The 20,593-nt window shown below is 33.2% G+C and overlaps 1 protein-coding gene across 1 annotated transcript; it reads left to right on the top strand.

The window, feature by feature from the left end:
* The first annotated feature begins 15,726 nt into the window (after nucleotides 1–15,726).
* On the top strand, nucleotides 15,727–20,442 carry LOC137739932 (beta-glucosidase 12). Its single transcript, XM_068479685.2, has 13 exons — nucleotides 15,727–15,957; nucleotides 16,304–16,373; nucleotides 17,507–17,565; nucleotides 18,010–18,085; nucleotides 18,220–18,297; nucleotides 18,450–18,537; nucleotides 18,658–18,913; nucleotides 19,065–19,180; nucleotides 19,275–19,492; nucleotides 19,577–19,608; nucleotides 19,700–19,802; nucleotides 19,912–20,020; nucleotides 20,126–20,442. Exons 1-13 carry the CDS (start codon nucleotides 15,787–15,789, stop codon nucleotides 20,295–20,297), a joined length of 1,548 nt encoding a protein of 515 aa, XP_068335786.2. The 5' UTR covers nucleotides 15,727–15,786; the 3' UTR covers nucleotides 20,298–20,442.
* The last annotated feature ends 151 nt before the right edge of the window (nucleotides 20,443–20,593 follow it).

Genomic DNA, 20,593 nt, shown 5'->3' with positions numbered 1-20,593 from the left:
TATAAAGTTGTTTAAACTGTTGGACAGTTCTAGCTGATAACAAATATCAGATATGCAGAAATGAAAGAACAAATTGAACAATGATGAACATAAAAGCTATAGAAAGAGACAGATAAATTAGAATTTGATCTTTGCTTATTTCAATCACGTGTTTACAAACTGACTCAATACATGTTATATATAGAAGACTAGTTTATTAGCTCGTAAACCACCTAACAGTCTCTTTTTAACAACCTTTAACCATCTTAACAGACTTTTGAGATGTGGCAATTCTAACAGACTTCTAATGATGTGGTACTAGTCAACTCTGTTCAACACCCCCCTCAATCTCAGCTGGGGTTCCCAAGCTTGAAATTTTAACAATGCCTAACAAAGCACGGACTGTGAAGACCCTTGGTTAACACATTAGCAGTTTGATCATTTGTTGGAATGTAGATAACTTCCAAATCTCCTTGTTGAACTTTTTCTCCCACAAAGTGAGATAATCTGTGACAAAATGTTTGATTCTTGAATGCAAAACTAGATTTTTCATGCAAAACTATAACAAGCATGTTGTGACAGTGAATTATTGGTGAATTGGACAGAACAACATACAATTCTTTTAGAATAGCCCAAGTTATGTCAGCAACAATGTGAGCTAAAGCCTTGTATTCAGCCTCAGTGGAACTCCTTGATACTGTTTTGCTTCCTAGATTGCAATGAAATAAGATTATTTCCCAGAAAAACTACAAACCTGTCACTGACCTTCTAGTATTGAGATCAACAGCCTAATCAGAACCTGAGAATGCAGTAAGATTGGTAATTATATCTGCATAATAAACAATGCCATTATGAAATATTCCTTGAAGGTACATGAGAATTCTTTTGACAACTTCAAAGTGAATTTCAATTGGTGATGTCAAGAACTGACATACTGAATTTACTACAAATGCAATATCTGGCCTAATTAAGGTCAAATACAGCAATGAACCAACTATGCTCTCATACAAAGTTGGAAATGTCAACAATGTTTCTTCTGAATGAAGCATTTGGTTGTGAAGTTTACAAGGTGTTGATGCAGGTTTACATGAATCCATCCTTGCCTTGTGAATCAAATCCTTGATATACTTGGATTACAACAACAACAACAAAGCCTTTTCCCCACCGAGTGGGGTTGGCTATATGAATCCTAGACCACATGTCTTCCGTTAGATCCAAGTACTCTAAGTTTTTTCTTAAAGTCTCTTCCAAAGTCTTCATAGGTCTTCCTCTACCCTTTTAGCCCTGAACCTCTATCCCGTAATCGCAACTTCTTACCGGAGCGTCAGTAGACCTTTGTTTCACATGTTCAAACCACTATAACCAATTTTCTCTTATCTTTCCTTCAATTTTGGGTACTTATTCTTTACCTCATATATCCTCATTCTTAATCTTAGGCTACTCCTTCTTTACCTCAGATATCCTCATTCATAATCTTATCCTTTCTCGTGTGCCCACACATCCAATGAAGCATTCTTATCTCCGCTACACACATTTTATATACATGATGATGCTTCGCCGCCTAACATTCCATGCCATAAAACATTGTTGACCTTATTGTCATCCTATAAAAAATTTCCTTAAGTTTCAATGGCACACGATAGTCACACAACAAGCTAGATGCACTCTTTCATTTCATTCATTCATCTTGTATTCTATGGTTGAGGTCTCCATCCAACTCTCCGCTATTTTGCAAGATAGATCCTAGGTAGCAAAAACGGTCGCTCTTTGGTACTTCTTGATCCTTGATATACTTGGATTGCTTAACAAAAATGTCACCATTGTCTTTATATGTAATCGATAAGTCTAGGAAATATATAAGATTTCCCATGTCCTTTAAATCAAACACTTTAGATAGCTCTTGTATCACTCTCTGTACTTTGGATGAATTAGATCTAGTAAGGATGATATCATCCACATATAATAGAAGTATGATCATATCAGAACCATCCTTTTTTTCAAACAAACTTGTATATGAGGTTGAAGAATGAAAACCCAAAGTTGCCAAGTAATAGGTAAACTTGGAGTTCCAAGCCCCTGGGGCTTGTTTTAAACCATATAATGACTTAATCAACTTGTACATGAGAAGCATCAACAAAGCCTTGAGGTTGCTTCATATAAACCTTTTCTTAAATTTCTCCATGTAGGAATGCATTTTTGATATCTATCTAAGATCCCAATGATTAATGGCAACTAAAGCTAACATAATCCTAATAGTGGTATGTCTTACAAGAGGACTGAATGTACCTAGATAATCAATGTATACTCTTGGAAGAGGACTGCATGTATCTAGATAATCAATGATATACCCTTGGGAGAACCTTTGAGCAACAAGCCTACCTTTATATCTTGAGATATGTGGGACCATGATTTTCTGGGCCTATGACACGTGGAGAGAATGATTAGAATGCATGAAACCCATGGAACGTAGTCTGGTAGGATATAGGCTTAGACCTATTAAGGATATTACTTGTCTACCAATTAAAGGAAACCCTAGCGAAAGATAAATTAGGATATCTTAAGAATTAGGCAATATAATCATTCTAGGAAGATTGGGTATCTTACCCTAATTTCCTCCTACATAGTCTCCCAATTTGATGAAGATTACTTTACCTACAAGAACTCTTACAATCCCTATAAATACACTAGCCTGGTTATTTATTAGTGGACTTCAATCTCTTTTCTCTGATCTATCCCTCTCTGGGACAATCACTTCATTCTCTACATTCAATCTCTTTTCTCTGATCTATCCCTCTTTGGGACAATCACTTCATTCTCTACAAGACTACCATAGATATCCACCTATGTTCGCATATTTTCCTCTATGAAACTGCAATACATTCATTCTCTTTATCCCTAATAGAGGTCCTCATGCCACCACGTAGACATGTCAATGGAGAACTCATTTCCCAACGCTCTGCCATACGTTATTCGTGAAGGATGGCTCACACTATTCTTTCATAAAACTACACCCATGGTTTGATTCAACTCCTCGAAGATACATGCAGCCTGTCATTTTCAGATTCAACCACACCCCAATCAACCCCATGTTAGAGGAATATTAGAAAATATGAAAATAACAATATAAATTTAAATAATAATAATAATCATCATCATAAAGTAACTCACAACATTAATCATGTATAAGATTAATATAAACAACTAGAGAGAAAGTAAAACTAACAAACTTGGACATTGAAGCTTGTACAAATGCAATGTCCTAAAGACAGAATTTCGCCCCTACTCTTGTGCTTGTAGTTCAATAGGCGTCCATTTATCAGGATTTAACAATTTATAATTTGAAGTCGACGCACTTCAATCTTCGGACTATGGCAAACTTTATATATTTCGTACTCTAAATATTCGACTCGAAAATTGACAAACAAAGAACAAGAGAAACAAAGTGGGGAAACCCTATTTCTCAAGAGTAAAAATTAACTCTAATTTTCTATATTAATGATAATGGTTTCATGAGTTTATATAGAACCCAAGTACTTCTTGTTAAAGAGATGTAACTTTTCATATATAAGGAATGCACCTAAATAACATAACTTTTCTAACAAATTAATATGGTAAACACTATTTTTCATTCAATTATTAAAATTATATATTACAATATTTTATATTATAATATATAATTTCCAACAATTCCCCACATGAATGAACAATGAGGAAGAATTTGAGAATACATGCGGACAAGAGATGCATCGAGAGATGTGTCATTTGGACTTGACCCTACCCTAGTGAATACTAATCGGGTTTACTTGGTAACGCAATGGATGTGGAAGATTTTAAACTATTCACCGCAGCAGTAAACTGAGATAATAAGCAACACACATCATTAATCCTAATATATTATGGTTCATACGGTTGTGTTCATTTTGGTTTTGAACAATTCTCGGATTCATGAGAGCTTTAGAGAATTTAGCCATCTCATACTCATATAAGTGATCCACTTCTACTCTCACATAGGGGACCACTGATTAAGAATAGTCTACTTTATTCCTCTTATTTTTAATATATCACTGTCATTAAATATAAATATACACCCTAAAACTTTTGTAGACAACACACTTCTTCCACCATAGGAATGAGGTATATAGTGTGTTAACTTCTTTGAATCATGCCCAACCAGTTTGCATATTGAACTTAGACCATGGGATCTCCAATCAACAAAGTTGGGTTTCCGGCCAGCTAATTCATTAATTATGTTGGCTTTAGCCTTATTCCCCTCGATGATCAACTTAGTTTCAAGTCAAACCTTTAATAATTGGTACCACTTAAGTTGACTATCTTTAACGGTGTACACAATCCATCTTATGATTATATTTCATACAATAATAGTTTGTTTACTATGTCAAGTCCTCAACTGTACATGTTGGGACTTAAGTAAGTAATTTGCTATCACTTGGGCATACTCCTCCACATTTAAGGTATTTGTAAGAAGGTCTCTAACCTCTTCATACCTTAAAAATTGTTTATCATAAAATATATTGCTTATTATCTCTTTTATCTAAAATTACTCTTTTCAATTTAGACATTCTACTTTATACTATTCGACAAACCATCACAATATATGAAGTCAATATGCTTCGTATCCAGTACACCTCTAATTGAGGATTGATTTCCTTATGTAACCGCATATATTTCCATTTATGTACTTTGACTTCATATTGTAAAAAATTCAATTAGTTAGCATCATTGAATTCATCTAGTACATGTGGATGCTCTGAGCTATGAATAACGGAACCCAATGGCTATGTACATTCAGTTTCATATGCTTACTTAATAAGCATGACCTTGTCTAATTCAATTGTGCATGCTTACTCAATAAGCCTCTTTTTCAGTGTCTCATCATTCCTTTTACGAAAAACCCCCCACACTTTAACTTATTGGTTGCCATGACATTTCCCTCTTCTCGGAAATGCACACTTCTTTAGAGCACCATGAAAGTATGTGCACTTTTATTGAGGTCCACACGCAGACTATCCAAACACTGATGTTGTTCCTCGTTTAAATAATTTCAAGACTTAATCTTCTCTCAATCATGGCCTTTTTGTATGTCTATCTTCTAAACCAAATTCCAATGCCTTTTCATCAAATGATGCCAAGTAGTGCATCGTCTCAACTACCCCAAAGACACAATTCGGTAAAAGAGGATAGACATCTTTTGGTAGTAATAAAAGGAAATCCTTAAAACATGGTTGCATTCAAATCCAACACTAAAGTTCACAAGGCATATCATTTTAATCCACTAATATTTCTTTAGGAAATACATAACCAAACATCGAATTACTCTGCATTTGTTTCATGAATATATCTGGGAAAAATCATCGTTCATGCTATCGTCAGTCTTAACCAATTGGTTGGAACAAATACCATGTAATTGATTTCCATTGACACTTATCATGATTTACACCCATTCATATAGAGTTGTAACTTTCAGATTGCAAAATCTGAAAGAAAACCTATATCCAAATTGCCTCATAACATTCTTATTTTAACTACGGTGGTGGAAGTCATGATGCCCTTCCAACGTTTAGCAAAGAGGGTAGCCCTTTCCCTTTATTCATTTTGGGTATGAAAGGATGTCATCTCTAGAGATACGGCAGACGGCAAAACACAACAAGCATATAACTGACACAAGGAAAAATAGTTTTCCGAAAATTTGTAACTTCATTTTACCCTAAACAGCACCACTAGTTTGCATACTGATCATTGTATCAATTCCAATGTTTCTTCAATTCACCACCAGTCCCTTCATTGGCACTTGATCTTTCTCTATTTTGTATACTGAATATACAACAAGTGCATTATGATCTGACGCCAGACTCATCAACAAATACTCATTCTTTTGTTAATTTCTCCCTAAAGAACACTCTGGCCATCATTTCATATGAGAAATTCAAATTTTAATGTGGTGGGAACTGGACAAAAACATCATACCCTTTCACTATCAAATGCAGATATATATTTTATTTTTTTATTTTTTATTTTATTTATTAATCTCATACGCATGGCATATTCATTTTATATTGACAATAACCAGGACCAAGAGATATACATATACTCATGTATGCCATAACATACATATGCAAACAATGAAAACACACAAATAACTGTCATGAAAAGTGAAAGACGGCTTCTAGTATATATAAATTAGAAGTTCAAAAACGTATGATGCAACTAACACTAGTATGACAACATACAGATATAATTCTACTAATATATATCAATATGCATATAAAACTCCGCCCCACAAATCTTTCTTGAAAGATTAGAGTTTATTCTTCTTAGTATTTAGAGCTACATTCAATCTTATTGACTTTAACTTCTATTAATTAGACTCATATTCTCTAACAATGCAAGAGAAAAAGTTTCCATCTTTATATTGTTGGAGCAACATTAGAAAATATAAAAATAACAAAAGAATTTCAACGATAATAATCATCAATAATTCACAACATCAATTATGTATAAGATTAATATAAACAACTAGAGAAAAAGTTGGAAAACCTGACAAACTTGGAGATTGAGGCTTGTATAAATGCAATGTCTTAAAGATAGAATTTCGCCCCTACTTTTGTGCTTGTAGTTTAGTAGGCATCCATCTCCCAGGATTTAACAATTTATAATCCAAAGTCAAAACACTTCAATCTTCAAACTCTAATGAACTTTATATATTCCGTACTCTCAAGACACGACTCGGAATTTGACAAACGAAGAACAAGAGAAACAGAGTGGGGAAACCCTATTTCTCAAGAGAAAAAAATTAACTATAATTTTTTATATATTAGATAATGGTTTCATGAGTTTATATAGAACTCAATTACTTCTTGTTAAAGAGATGTAACTTTTCATCTCTAAGTATACATCATTTGACAAGGGAAGACACCTAAATAACATAACTTTTCGAAGAAATATGGTTAACACTATTTTTCATTCAATTATTAAAATTATATATTACAATATATAATGTCCTAAAGACAGAATTTCGCCCCTACTTTTGTGCTTGTAGTTTAGTAGGCGTCCATCTCCCAGGATTTAACAATCAATAATCTGAAGTCAAAACACTTTAATCTTCAGACTTTAACAAACTTTATATATTCTGTACTCTCAAGACACGACTCGAAATTTGACAAACGAAGAACAAGGGAAACAAAGTGGGGAAACCCTATTTTTCAAGAGAAAAAATTAACTATAATTTTCTATATTAATGATAATGGTTTCATGAGTTTATATAGAACTCAAGTACTTCTTGTTAAAGAGATGTAACTTTTCATCTTTAAGTATACATCATTTGACAAGGGAAGCACCTAAATAACATAACTTTACTAAGAAATATGGTTAACACTATTTTTCATTCAATTATTAAAATTATATATTACAATATATAATTTCCAACACCCCATTCTCTCATTGAAGATCATGGACTAGTTTGAATGGATTTTGCCTCCGCCCATGGATATGCACGAAATTGATTCCAACAAATGGTGCTTTCATTGAAAGTGATTTCATATTCCCCCATCCAAATCCCTCATCGACATGGAAATCTACTTTTGGCAAAAAGTAATCAAATGAAGAAATTTTGGAGTAATTTCAATTGGAATGGATTGATGAGTCTTTCAAGATAATTATATCAAAATTTCATAATTTAATTAAAAACTGTTTGACTGTGGATAAGAAAAGAAGGCCCAGCATGCAGCTTTCCAAGATTGACGTTTCTGGACGTTTTCAGTATTTTGAAGATCAAGATGGCATATTTCAAGGAATGGTCATTCTGGGGATATGTTAAGGACATCTTAAGCATTAAAAGAAAATCTTTCTGGGCCAGTTCATAGTTGATTTGATAGTAAAAGTTCTATCCACGAGCGAAAACAAAAACAAGGACAACAGTCACAATTACTTTATGATTGATTAAAGAATCACGAGCCCCAACTCCATACGATGTGAAGAAGAATTTTGTCGGAATGCTGGATTTTCTAAGAAAAGCAAAAAATGGAGGATTTTTTATACCTTTATTTATTTAATTATAATATCTTATTACTTCGAAATGTTTAAATCGCTTTACCATGAAACAAAGAGGTCGACCTAACTATTGATGTCGTTTTTCTGAGGGGGATATGTGTTGATTGCACATCCCTTCTTCCTTTCAGATCCTGTAGTGTTGGGCAAACTCAGTCCAACACTATTCCAGTGAAGCCAGTGATTCCAACGACATAACCTTTCTGACAAATATGGCATGATCTTAACATAAGAAGTACAATGGGGGCAAATCACCCCCTAGAAAAGGCGTAAAACTTCCAGAACTAAGTTTCGAGTTCCATCAAAGTTCCGAACTCAGATATGAATCATGACGGTTCTACAACATAACATAGCGATAATGCTACAACACTAAAGGTCCATGCCCATAATTCTTGAATCCCATGTAGGTAAGTTTGAGAGAGAACAAAATAAGATTTCCATTCCTTTAGAGGAAGAAACCAGAAGCCCAAGCCTTAAGCTCACGTGTAAGCCTAGTGCACGGCGTCCATTGATGAAGAAAGAAGGGATTTTTTCCTTTCCTAATTCACACAAAAGAACGATGAATGAAAACAAGGAGGCACATTGCCAGAAGTATTGCATGTGGAAAGCTAACCAGGTTAGATAGTGCTCTGGGGGAAAGATAGAGGAATACGTAACCAAAACGAGAGGAAGCAGAGAAACCGATGGATTCCTAGAGAAACCTAGGAAAGATACCCTACACCTATAAAAAGGAACGATCAACCCAATTCAAATGAGAAATAGAACAGAGGGAGAAAAATGAGGGAGAAAACTCAGATTACATCACAATCTTGAATCCTTAGGGAAATCATCCTTCTGGGGTTTTAATGGTTCCTTTGAATTTTCTCATCCAATAAAAACATCTATACAACTTTAGGAAACCTAGATTATCCATCATTCATGACCATGCAACCGGGCAAGTTCTCTCTCACGCTAAGCTAATAAACTTCTAGCTTCCACACCATGCCTCGCTTAGGTAAGCCATTATTTGCCTAATCACACTATCTTCAAGACATTGATCTAACCGAGATATTTTCAAGACATGCTTATTCTTTCAAGGAATCCCGAAACTTGGTACGCAAACAAACCAAGATAAGCAAAAAAAGTCCCCCAACACCAGGACAACCTGGCTGAGCTTTCACTAAGTCACTGTCGAAATCTACTTCCAAAAGCTTGTTCAAGGAATTGGTATGAGTAAACTTTTTGAGTTGTAACATTTTTAGTTCTCTTTGGAATTATGTCAAACTTAAGGGGAGTATACCAACGTATATTCGCTTGATCTTAATGTACTCTTTTTCTGTACGATTATGAGCATTTTTTTCTTGGAGTTTTTGTTATCTTACTAGATTTTAACGATGCACACATTTGGTCATACCCTTGTAAATGTCCTCTAGGCATTTAAATTGGCTTTGCATCCAAGTCATTATTTTCCTTAGATGATGCATTTTTGTCCTATATTGGGTTTCAGAATAGCCGGGTTTTCTTAGACTTATTTCCACATGCAAGTTTCATGTTTGAGACTAGCGTGTTCCTAAATCGATGCCAACGAGTCGACTTCCTCAACTTTGCCAAACTTGATGTTACATTTACTTGGGAATTTACACACTTAAGGGAGAGCGTTATAAATATTATCCAATTGCGATTGTGTAAATCTTAGATAGATTTGGTTTCTAGGTTATCCATTATTCTAGCGATTCTCTCACTATAAGATTGTACTTACTTGGAGGACAAGTTAATCCTCTCATCTTAGTCTACTATAAACAAAGACACTAATATAGGGAGAATCACAACAATTCCTAGCATTCTACAATTTCTCCTCTCTCTACATTGCCCCACCTTCTTTATACATCGAGAAAAACTTGTGTGGGGGCTCAGCTCGCCACTAGATCTTTCTAGTGGCACTACACTCCCCTCAAAACTTGTCACATGACAAGTTATAAATATAATTATTTATCACTCTTTTATATTTAAAATTCTCATAATTATTTGTTCTACTAATTAATAAACACATAAAATTCATTTAATGATTCATCTTTTTCCTCTTATTCTCTCTTTTTCTTCCCAAAATTTTTGTGATGTATGTAGTTTTCTTCCCTACTCTCTGTCTTTTCTTTCTTTATAAGAATATGGGAGAAAAAAAATTAAGCCATCTTCTCCGGTTAGCAACCAGGAGAATAAGAGACAAGATACGAGCGTTAATTTTTGTGAGAATAGTTTTGTTGTTAGTCAAAGTAGATTCATCCACAATTCATATTATAAACAAAATGAAAGCAAAATATCCTCACCTGATCCCAAAACACGCTTCCTGAAAATTTTTGACCCAGATCAACTTACCCCTAGAGAACCATCGCCTGCACCCCAGTGTTCCAAAATTCAGAACTTAGACCATCTCCAACCGAAGGAGGACCAGAAGGCTCGTTTTAGCCCTCTGGCCCTCCAAGATATTAATATTTTAATGAACAGTGTAGGACCATATTTCTTACCATCTCCAACCGAGAGGTCAGATGGTCATAGACCAAACATAGCTCTATGACAAAAAGCCATCTCCAACCGAGGGTCAAATGACTATAGTATGGAATGTGAAGAATTGAAATAAAATGAGGTAAGATAGTATGGAATGGTGAAAAATATGTGATAAATGGTGTAGGAAAAAAATTAGAAATTAAAAAAAAATAAAAAATAAAAAAGAAGTGGGCTGGGATTAAAAAAAGAACAGTGGGTTGGGACAAAAAGAAATCCTAAACCCTAAAGCCTAAAGTGGGCTAGGCAAATGAAAAAGAACAAAAAAAATAAATAAATATTGGGCTAGCCTGTTGGTCCTTTGGCCCTTTTTTGTTTCGTGGGGCCCACGAACCCTTTGGCCTAGCTCTCGGTTGGAGACGACTTTCAAGCTATTTTTGGCCCTCTGGCCCTCTGAATGCTTTAGTTGGAGATGGTCTTATGGGCTACCCTAACTTTCAGCACGCAAAAAATGATTCAAAATATGTGGGCAAAGAGATTCATGAACTGAAATAAACTTATGGGCTACCCTAACTCTCTCTTCCTCCAAATCAATACAACCATTGCCTATTGAAAAAACCACCCTCGCCCGAGGGTTTAACCCTCCCCACTCCCCAAAACCCAAATCGATGACTTGGCCAAAAACGATGAGCTACACACAATCCTTCCACTTTGCCGCCTTGAGACGTGTTGCCCCGTCATCCGGGCAACCCCAAACCCCTCATTATTTGGACACCGTGATTCATTTCGTCCTAAATAAAAAGGAGAAATAACTTGCTACTCATCTCCACGTCCTTAATTTTTGCCATGGAAATTCTGGAACAGAAAAAATATTTAAATTGATACGTTTAATATTTGTTTTTTAGAAATAATCTTTTTATTATTTGCATAATCATGAAAACCGAAATCTGAACAAGTGGTAAGTTTTGACTGAATAATCGTACCGTTAACCAAAATTCAATAACAAGCAGAGTCTCACACCAGTTATTATCCTCTCCAATCCACAATAAATTGTTATTATTATAGTATATTGCATTTTCATACTCTTTAACTTTTCTTTCTCCATCTCATTGGAAGTTTCCAACTTTTGATGATGTGACTTGGGAGAATACCATTCAAAATTTTAAACTCTAGTGGTATTTTTTTATGGTATACCGCTGGAATGCTGACGGCTGACCACGCCAGAATTGTTAAAAGTTGAGCTCGATTTGTATTGTAGTCTGATAGCGAGCGAATATACAAACATAATAGGATACACTTCCGTAATCGGATTGTTAGGCTTATAAAAAAAAAAAAAAAAAAAAAAAAAATTTCAACCAAAAACTTACAGTACTGTTCACTTTAACAAAAAATCATATTTTTATATTAAAAAGTCAATTATGATACTATTCACTTTACTCTTTAATTTGTCCTTATTGTTAAAACTCAAAGTTTTTAAACTTTTTTCATTAGTTTTCCGTAAAAAATAATAATAATAATAAAAAGACAAGTAAGCTTGTAACTCAGTTGATTAAGAATATCTATTTTTTTTTATACGATGTCTAGTATTTGATTTTCTCTTCCTATAGTTTAGATGAATTTAATAAAAATGTAATTCTCAGAAAATTAAGAAAATTTTGCGAGAACTAATTGAGCGGGTAATTGCATGTCAATGAGTTTTAGGATTGAAGCCTCAATTTTCTTTATAAGATAAACTTGTGTTATCCTAAAATATAAGATAAGCATGCAAATCCTGGAGAATTTTCAAACTCATGGATAATTATAATGTTTTCCTTTGGCAATTCATGGAGGTCAAGATCATATTTAAAATCAAACCAAGAAAAGAACAACTTTATATATATAGCTATTAATTTTCATACCCTCACAAATAGACTTTGACCTCGCCCCCTCCTCTATTAGTTTTTTTTAATGGATTAAGTAATTAAAACTCCTAAATATTTTAGTGTTGTTTTAAATAGGTCTTAACTTTTTTAAATATTCTAAGTAAGTGCCCAACATATTGAAAATGTCATATCCATTAAGCCTGTGCTAAAAATCTATTAATTAACTAGTTTTACTTTGTCTCCAAAATCAATAGAAGGTCATGGAAGCATAGCCTCCACCAACTAACGGTCACCAACACCCCCATCAAGTCATCACCTTCAAAACCAATCCAAAACCACCAACTCAACCTTGCAACTCAAGCTGCCAACATCAAGAAGAAGCTCATGGAGATTGATGAAATGGTATGGAATGCCAAGATGAAGCCAACACAATCTTCACCGCTCACAAAGAAGAATTGAAAATTTTACGAGCTGAGAATCGGTCAATGAGGAAATCACATGAGCAGAAACAAGCATCTTGAAAACCCTATCTGAATTCTAAATTCTTAACCCTGCTCTTTGTTAAAAGATTGCCCTCTTAATGTAATTTCAATTTGGGTCCATTTTCGATTCAATTTAGTGCCCGTTTGATCATTAGGTTCCATATTACATAATCTATGTTTGAAATTTAGATTTTGAGGCAACTAATATTAATGTTGACCATGATATACTAGGCAATTCACCATTTACGATAATTTCTCTTGCATATAAGAAAACTTTTTTTCTTTTTTTTTCTTGAGGAACGAATCGAAGCAACGCAGGGGCTAAATCTCAGTGAATCGTGGCAACAAGGCCATCAATGAAACAAAAATGTGGATAGTCAAATTTTAACATGGATAATTGAATACAGTACCATTGAAAGAAATAAACTATTCTTGAAAAAAAAAAAAACGAAATAAAATGTTCTTTCTGATGAGAAAATAATTTTCCTTCAAACTGAAATTCAGATAAAAATTTTAGCACTTGTAGAAGATCATTTGCAAAATTCAAATATTTCTGCAAGATCAGTTTCAAAATTTTCAACACCTTTGCATCTGCAAGGTCAGTTTCAAAATTTCAACACTTCTGCTATATCAATTTTGAAAATTTTAGCACTTCTGCAAGATCAGTTTCAAAATTCATGCGTCCAAATCATCAAAATCTCAAAAATCAAATAATTTCAAAAAATTCTAAAATAAAAAAGGGAGACTTTGGATGCGGTCACCAATTATCAATTTTCTTTGGTTGAAACCTTGTTAATTTTTAGTTTTTTATCGAAGTCTCTGCCATTAATGTAATAACTTATTTCTATGAAGGTTATTATATTTTTAAACTAAAAAATTGAAATTTCTAGATTTTAATTGATGTGACATCCCACATCGCCCAGGGGAGTGATCCTTATATGTGTATTCTCATCTCTACCGAGCACGAGGTCTTTTGGGAGCTTACTGGCTTCGGGTTCCATAGGAACTCCGAAGTTAAGCGAGAAGGGGGCTAGAGCACTCCCATGATGGGTGACCCACTGGGAAGTTGCTCGTGAGTTCCCAAAAACAAAACCGTGAGGGAATGTAAGCCCAAAGCGGACAATATCTTGTTACAGTGGTGGAGCGGGCCCGGGAAGTGATCCGTCCCGGACCGGGATGTGACAATTGATGAGATTGTAAATAAAACCTAAAATATGTGCGATTAAAAATATTAAAAGATAAATTATACTCTTCAATATATTAGATATACTTATATAAATATGTATACCTTCATTAAAATTAACCAAAATATTATTGTACCAAAACATGTAGCACCACACACAAAAATAAAAAAATAAAATAAAATAGTAGGCTTAATAACATTAATAATTTTTTTCAATTAAACTTGGCATGAATACATTCTCAAATCAACTAAAAAGAATGTATCCATATAAGTTTTAAAATGGATTAAAAAAATTGAATGGATTTTATATAAACCCTTTTTTTTATTAAAAAAAATGTACATTTTACATATAATAAATTGGTATATTTAAATAGTACATTTAAAATTTAAAAAAAAAATTAAAAAAAATTGTATGAATGGGTACATTTAAAAATGAAAAAGTTGATTTAAAAAAAAATAATGGTACAAACTTATTCATATATATATATATATATATATATATATATATATGAATAAGTTTGTACCATTATTTTTTTTTAAATCAACTTTTTCATTTTTAAATGTACCCATTCATACAATTTTTTTTAATTTATGGGTACATTTAAAAATGAAAAAGTTGATTTAAAAAAAAATAATGGTACAAACTTATTCATATATATATATATATATATATATATATATATATATATATATTTGTGCAAATGTTTTGAACTAAAAATTAATTAGGAGTTTAAAAAATGTGTGAGTATTAAAACCCTAAATCGGTTAATATTTTTCATTAATTTTTTTTTTTTTTTTGTAACTAACATGTATATTTATTAATACATTAATGTTAGGGACTTCGATTAAAATCTGAAAGGTAAGAAGGTCTCAGTCAATGAACATTAGTAACTAAGTGCCTAATACCAATTTTTCCATAAAAGAACAAAACAAATTCCAAATCGTTATCATAAAAGAGGAAAAAAAAACTCATAAATCTAGGGAACAGTACAAAGAAAAAGTGGCGGATAAAGAGATGCCTCATTTGAATGTGCTTTCAAAATGACGGAAAGCATTTTTGGAGAAAATATTTTTGATATCAATCCTTAGTAAAAATCCGAGTGGATCCTGAAAAAGCACTTAAAGAGCTTTTGAAACTCAAAATCAATTTAATCAAAAGTGCTTTTAGAAATTTTAAAAGCACATCCAAACTAGCCCTTATCTTCCAAACAAAGAGTAAAATTGTAAATATAAAGGTAATTTGAAAAACAACTATGACATCATGTGCTATATGGATAAGTTTGTTAAATAAATAAAAAAATTGTCTCTCCCCAAAATATAGTCTTATAATTCGACTCTGTGTAGTTTCTCTTTGTTTTAATTAAAATTATTAATCAATTATCTAAATTTACATATTGACAAGAAAAAACATATTATGTTGTATAACGTATATAAAGGCATTTCTCTACATGTACATATGTATTAACCAACCTAATTATACATTCGTTTGCCCAATATTTGAGCTTTAAGTTATAATACGCGATTAATTGACCGTTGAATGTATGTCAAAGATGTCTTCTTCACTTCGCGGCTTCTTGGAAAACATATTGCGAAGGTGTCTTATCTTATCCAATCAAAGACTAGTCTTAGTACTTCCTCCTATCGGCTCTATATATATGAACCCCAAGCCATGAAGAGCCAACGTATCTAAATCACCAAAACTTACGAGAGCAATCACCAAAACTTACGAGAGCAAGTTATGTCGCTGCGATTAGGGTCTTCTCTGTCATGCATGCTGCTACTACTAGTTGGCCTTGCATTGACAAGTAGTAACGCTGCGATTACACCCGGTGTTTATGATTCTGCTTTCCTCAACAGGAGCAGTTTTCCAGCAGGGTTTATATTTGGCACTGCTTCATCCTCTTATCAGGTCAGTCCTTCAACAGATTTTTCAATATATTCGGAAGAAAACCTACTACACTATACGTCATAGTATAAGTGAAGAGAGAATACATTTTTCAGTATCCCTCTATTTATATTATGATACGTAACGTTGCACTTTGATTATAAGTGCACTGATGTAAAAAACTTTCCAATCATTCTGCAAAGGCTTAGTAATTAATTACCCTTTTTTGAGTTTTGGTTAGTTGATTAGGCTTTTCTTTCAATGTCAGACCAAGCATCATGCATTAATGTTGAAATGAAATATTAATAGTGGTTTCTACTCTTGTATGTGTGTGTGTGTGTGTGTGTATGTTTTTTTTTTCTTTCTCTAGTATGAAGGTGCTGCAAGACAAGATGGTAGAGGACCAAGCATATGGGACACCTACACCCACAAATATCCAGGTGTGTATGTCTAGTCAAATAATTAGCTAGTTAACATATGCAGATTGAACTTAGAATCATTTCAAAGGAGTATATATTAGTGAATTCATTCTTTTTATTTTTAATTAAACTTTTTTTATGTGTATCTAATATTTTATAGCAGATTCTAGTACATGTAAGGTCTATATACGTACAAGTATGCAGCTATATTATAGATTATTAAATTAGCAATTGTGTCAGTTTTGTTTATATATTAATCCATGTGTCATCGATATGATGTCATAGTTGTTCATAATAACATGCACCAATTTTTTGACAGTGAGACTCTTGAAAAAAGATGAATATGATAAACTTGTAATATTTGATAATTGATATATAAAATAATTCAATGAATTAATTTGGTTGAATATAACAATAAGAGTACTGAATTGATGAGGTTGTTGGTATGCCTCATGCATGATATTTGGTGCATAATAAAGATAGTATAGGGCTTGATGCATACATAACGAATTAGTATAGGGAGGGTTTGGTAAATTGAATAAAATTATATTATATATCAAAAAAGAAAAAAAAAAAATATATATATATATATGGGTCGGATTCGGGGACGGATACGGATTGGAAACCCCTATAACCATATCCAAAACCATAACCGAATAAAGTTTACGGTTTTTCCCCATCTCCATACCATACCCGAATTTTCATATCCAAATCCAATCCATTCGGACGGTTATCCACAGTTATTGGATTTAACGGTTAGAATTGTCATCCCTAGATTCCTTCGGTGAGTTTTTAATTGAAAAGTATGAACTGAATATTTACATTTCCTAAACCACGTGAGTACAATTTGCATGTGGTGTGATTTGGAGATATAAAGGAGAGAGAATACATTCGTATGGATGATTTTCGAACCAATCGAATCATATTGAGAACAAGGTTTCCAGTTTTCAGTCCAAAAAAAATTCAGTCAAATTTTATTTTCAAATTCAGAATATTCAAAGTTGTCGGATTCGGTGTTCTGCAGTAATTTTTTATCAATACTAATTAGTGTGAAGGCGGGAGACTGGTCGGTGTACGTATACTTGTATATAAGGATTTATGTGGTATCATTATGCTCTAAATTAAAAATCAAAACCTTCTATGATAATATGCAGAAAAGATCAAAGATGGTAGCAATGGAGATGTTGCTAACGATGAATATCACTGTTATAAGGTAAAAATCACACTAACTTTATTCTCCTAGACAATTTGTAGTTGTAAGGGTCCAATTAATTAATATATTATCTTTCAACTATCCTGCTTCTATTTTGTGGACGCATGAGAACCAAATGCATATTAGCCCCAAGATTATATTAGTTTGGATCTAAAGGCTTAAAATATTTGACAACTTAATAAACCAAAACCAACTTAAAATTTATGAACCATTAAAAAATACATTTCTTATTTTTATTTATTAAGTTGTGAAATATTTTAAGAAGCTTTGGCTCTAAACTAATATAATCTTGTGGCTAATATTCATTTAGTCCTCACATGTCCTCAAAATAAAGACCTTAGGAGAGTAAGACTTTATCTTTCAATAACATCACAGGTTAGACAAAATTATGGGGCCTTAACAAACACAAGACATGGGTGATAAAATGATTTGTGTTATATGCAGGAAGATGTGGGAATTATGAAGAATATGACGTTGGATGCTTATAGATTCTCTATTTCATGGTCCAGATTGTTACCAAGTAAGTTTGTATTTCACATCCACTGTACAATATAACCAAAAATACATACATACATATATACATACATACATACATACATATATATATATATATATATATATATATAATGTAACGTTTATTTGCTCTTATCATAGATGGAAAGCTCAGTGGGGGTATTAACAAGGAAGGAATCAAATACTACAACAATCTCATCAATGAACTTCTACGCAATGGTGATACATTTGCATAATCTCATTTATTTTCTGAACTTTTTTTTTATTTAAAAAAAATATGATATTTCATTTATTGAATATAGGAAATTATTACAGAACATATTCATAAACAATTTTGCACTTATTTTCTGCTTTTACATGTCACACTCTAGGTATAAAGCCATTTGTGACACTTTTCCATTGGGATCTTCCTCAAACTTTAGAAGACGAATATGGCGGTTTCTTAAGCCCTAAGATTGTGTGAGTGAACAACTTTTAACCTCCACAAATGATCTTTGTCTTTAATTAAATGAAAAACTAATATGAGTCATATGGACTTCAAAATCAGCATGCCATTAATTTCAATTTTCCAAATCGCAGCAAACATTTTCAAGACTATGCAGAACTTTGCTACGGTGAATTTGGCGACCGAGTAAAACATTGGATCACGTTGAATGAGCCATGGACCTATAGCAACGGTGGTTATGCTAGCGGGTCTTTAGCACCAGGACGATGTTCTGCTTGGCAGCAACTAAACTGCACCGGTGGAAATTCGGCTACTGAACCATACTTGGTGGCACACCACCAACTCCTTGCCCATGCAGCTGCTGTAAAAGTATACAAGGATAAATATCAGGTATTATTTTTTGGTCAGAATATTCGGTTGTAGTTGAAAATTTTGATATGATTCACTAATACTACGTGATAATACAAGATCAAGTAATTTATTACTTAGACAAATATTGTACCTTTTTGTTGCTCAATCAAATCTGCATGAACATGTACAGGCATCTCAGAAAGGCATGATATCAATAACATTGACGTCACATTGGTTTGTTCCGGTTTCTGAGGCAAAGCACGATAAAAACGCTGCGTTAAGATCATTGGATTTTATGTTTGGATGGTAAGTATATCGATTAACTCAATTAAATGTTCATTTTCGAATGTATTATTCATTGGACAACAAGTTCATGCTTGCAATTTCCATGTTTCTGCAGGTTTATGGAACCACTGACGAGTGGCGACTATCCACACAGCATGCGATCTCTTGTTGGAAACCGATTACCAAAGTTTACGAAAGAACAATCCAAGTTGCTAAAGGGGTCATTTGATTTTCTTGGATTAAATTACTATACTACTTACTATGCAAGTTATGCACCTCCAAACAATTCTGTAAATGCATGCTATTTAACAGATGCTCACTCTAATCAATCACGTGAGTACAAATTAAAAAACTTTCTTGCAATTTAGTTAATTGGAATAATTATACTCTAATAATTAACCCTATATATTCTGGCAGCTGAGAAGAATGGAGTCCCCATCGGTCCAAAGGTAACGTCAGATTGTTAGCTTGAACTATTTGTGATTAAAGCATCAAGTTTTCTCTACGTACTGAGCTTAATTATCATCCAATGAGTTGCAGGCTGCTTCAGACTGGCTATATGTTTATCCAAAAGGAATTCGAGACCTTTTACTCTACACGAAGGAAAAGTATCATGATCCACTCATTTACATTACTGAGAATGGTAACGACTTTTTTAAGCCTAATCGATTGCATAACCAATGTTTCGAATGTATATGGTGAAATACAATATTCTGCAAAACCTATATTTTGAAACTACGTACATATTGTAGGTGTTGATGAGTTCAATGATCCCAAATTATCACTTGCGGAAGCCCTGAATGACACCCAGCGAGTTTATTACTACTATCACCACATATATTACCTTCAAAGAGCAATCAAGTAAGTTCTTAATTATACATTAACTCGGATTAAAATAAAAAAAATTATTATGCTGACAATTTGACATCTTCGATGCATTTTAACTCTTGCTTCCATTTTGTGTAGGGATGGTGTCAATGTGAAGGGATACTTTGCATGGTCATTGTTGGATAATTTTGAATGGAATTCGGGATATACTATTCGGTTTGGTATCAATTATGTGGATTACAACGACAACCAAAAGAGGTACCCCAAGCTCTCAGCACACTGGTTCAAGAGTTTCCTCAAGAAGTACTGAAGAATCCGATCATAGTTATCGTCCATTACATAGATTCTCGAAGATGATCCATATTAGTATTTCCTTCATTATTATGAAGTTATTTATGTATGAAACAAAAATAATGGACTTGAGCAATAAATTAGATTAATACTATTTTAAGACATCTAGTTATGTGGATTTCCCTTAATTATGGTTTGTCTAGTACCTTTTCGTCTACAATTTACTTAGAATTTGGATGATTCACTACAAAAAATATGGGCACTGCACACAATAAATTATTTGTGCCCTTTGAGGTCAATGGGCACCAACATATG

Source organism: Pyrus communis, chromosome 9 (genome assembly GCF_041283825.1).
Source record: "Pyrus communis isolate YQ-2024b chromosome 9, ASM4128382v1, whole genome shotgun sequence".
In the NCBI taxonomy this organism is placed as follows: Eukaryota; Viridiplantae; Streptophyta; class Magnoliopsida; order Rosales; family Rosaceae; genus Pyrus; species Pyrus communis.
The sequence above is the reverse complement of the archived record's forward strand: the minus strand, read 5'-3'. Positions and strand labels throughout refer to the sequence as shown.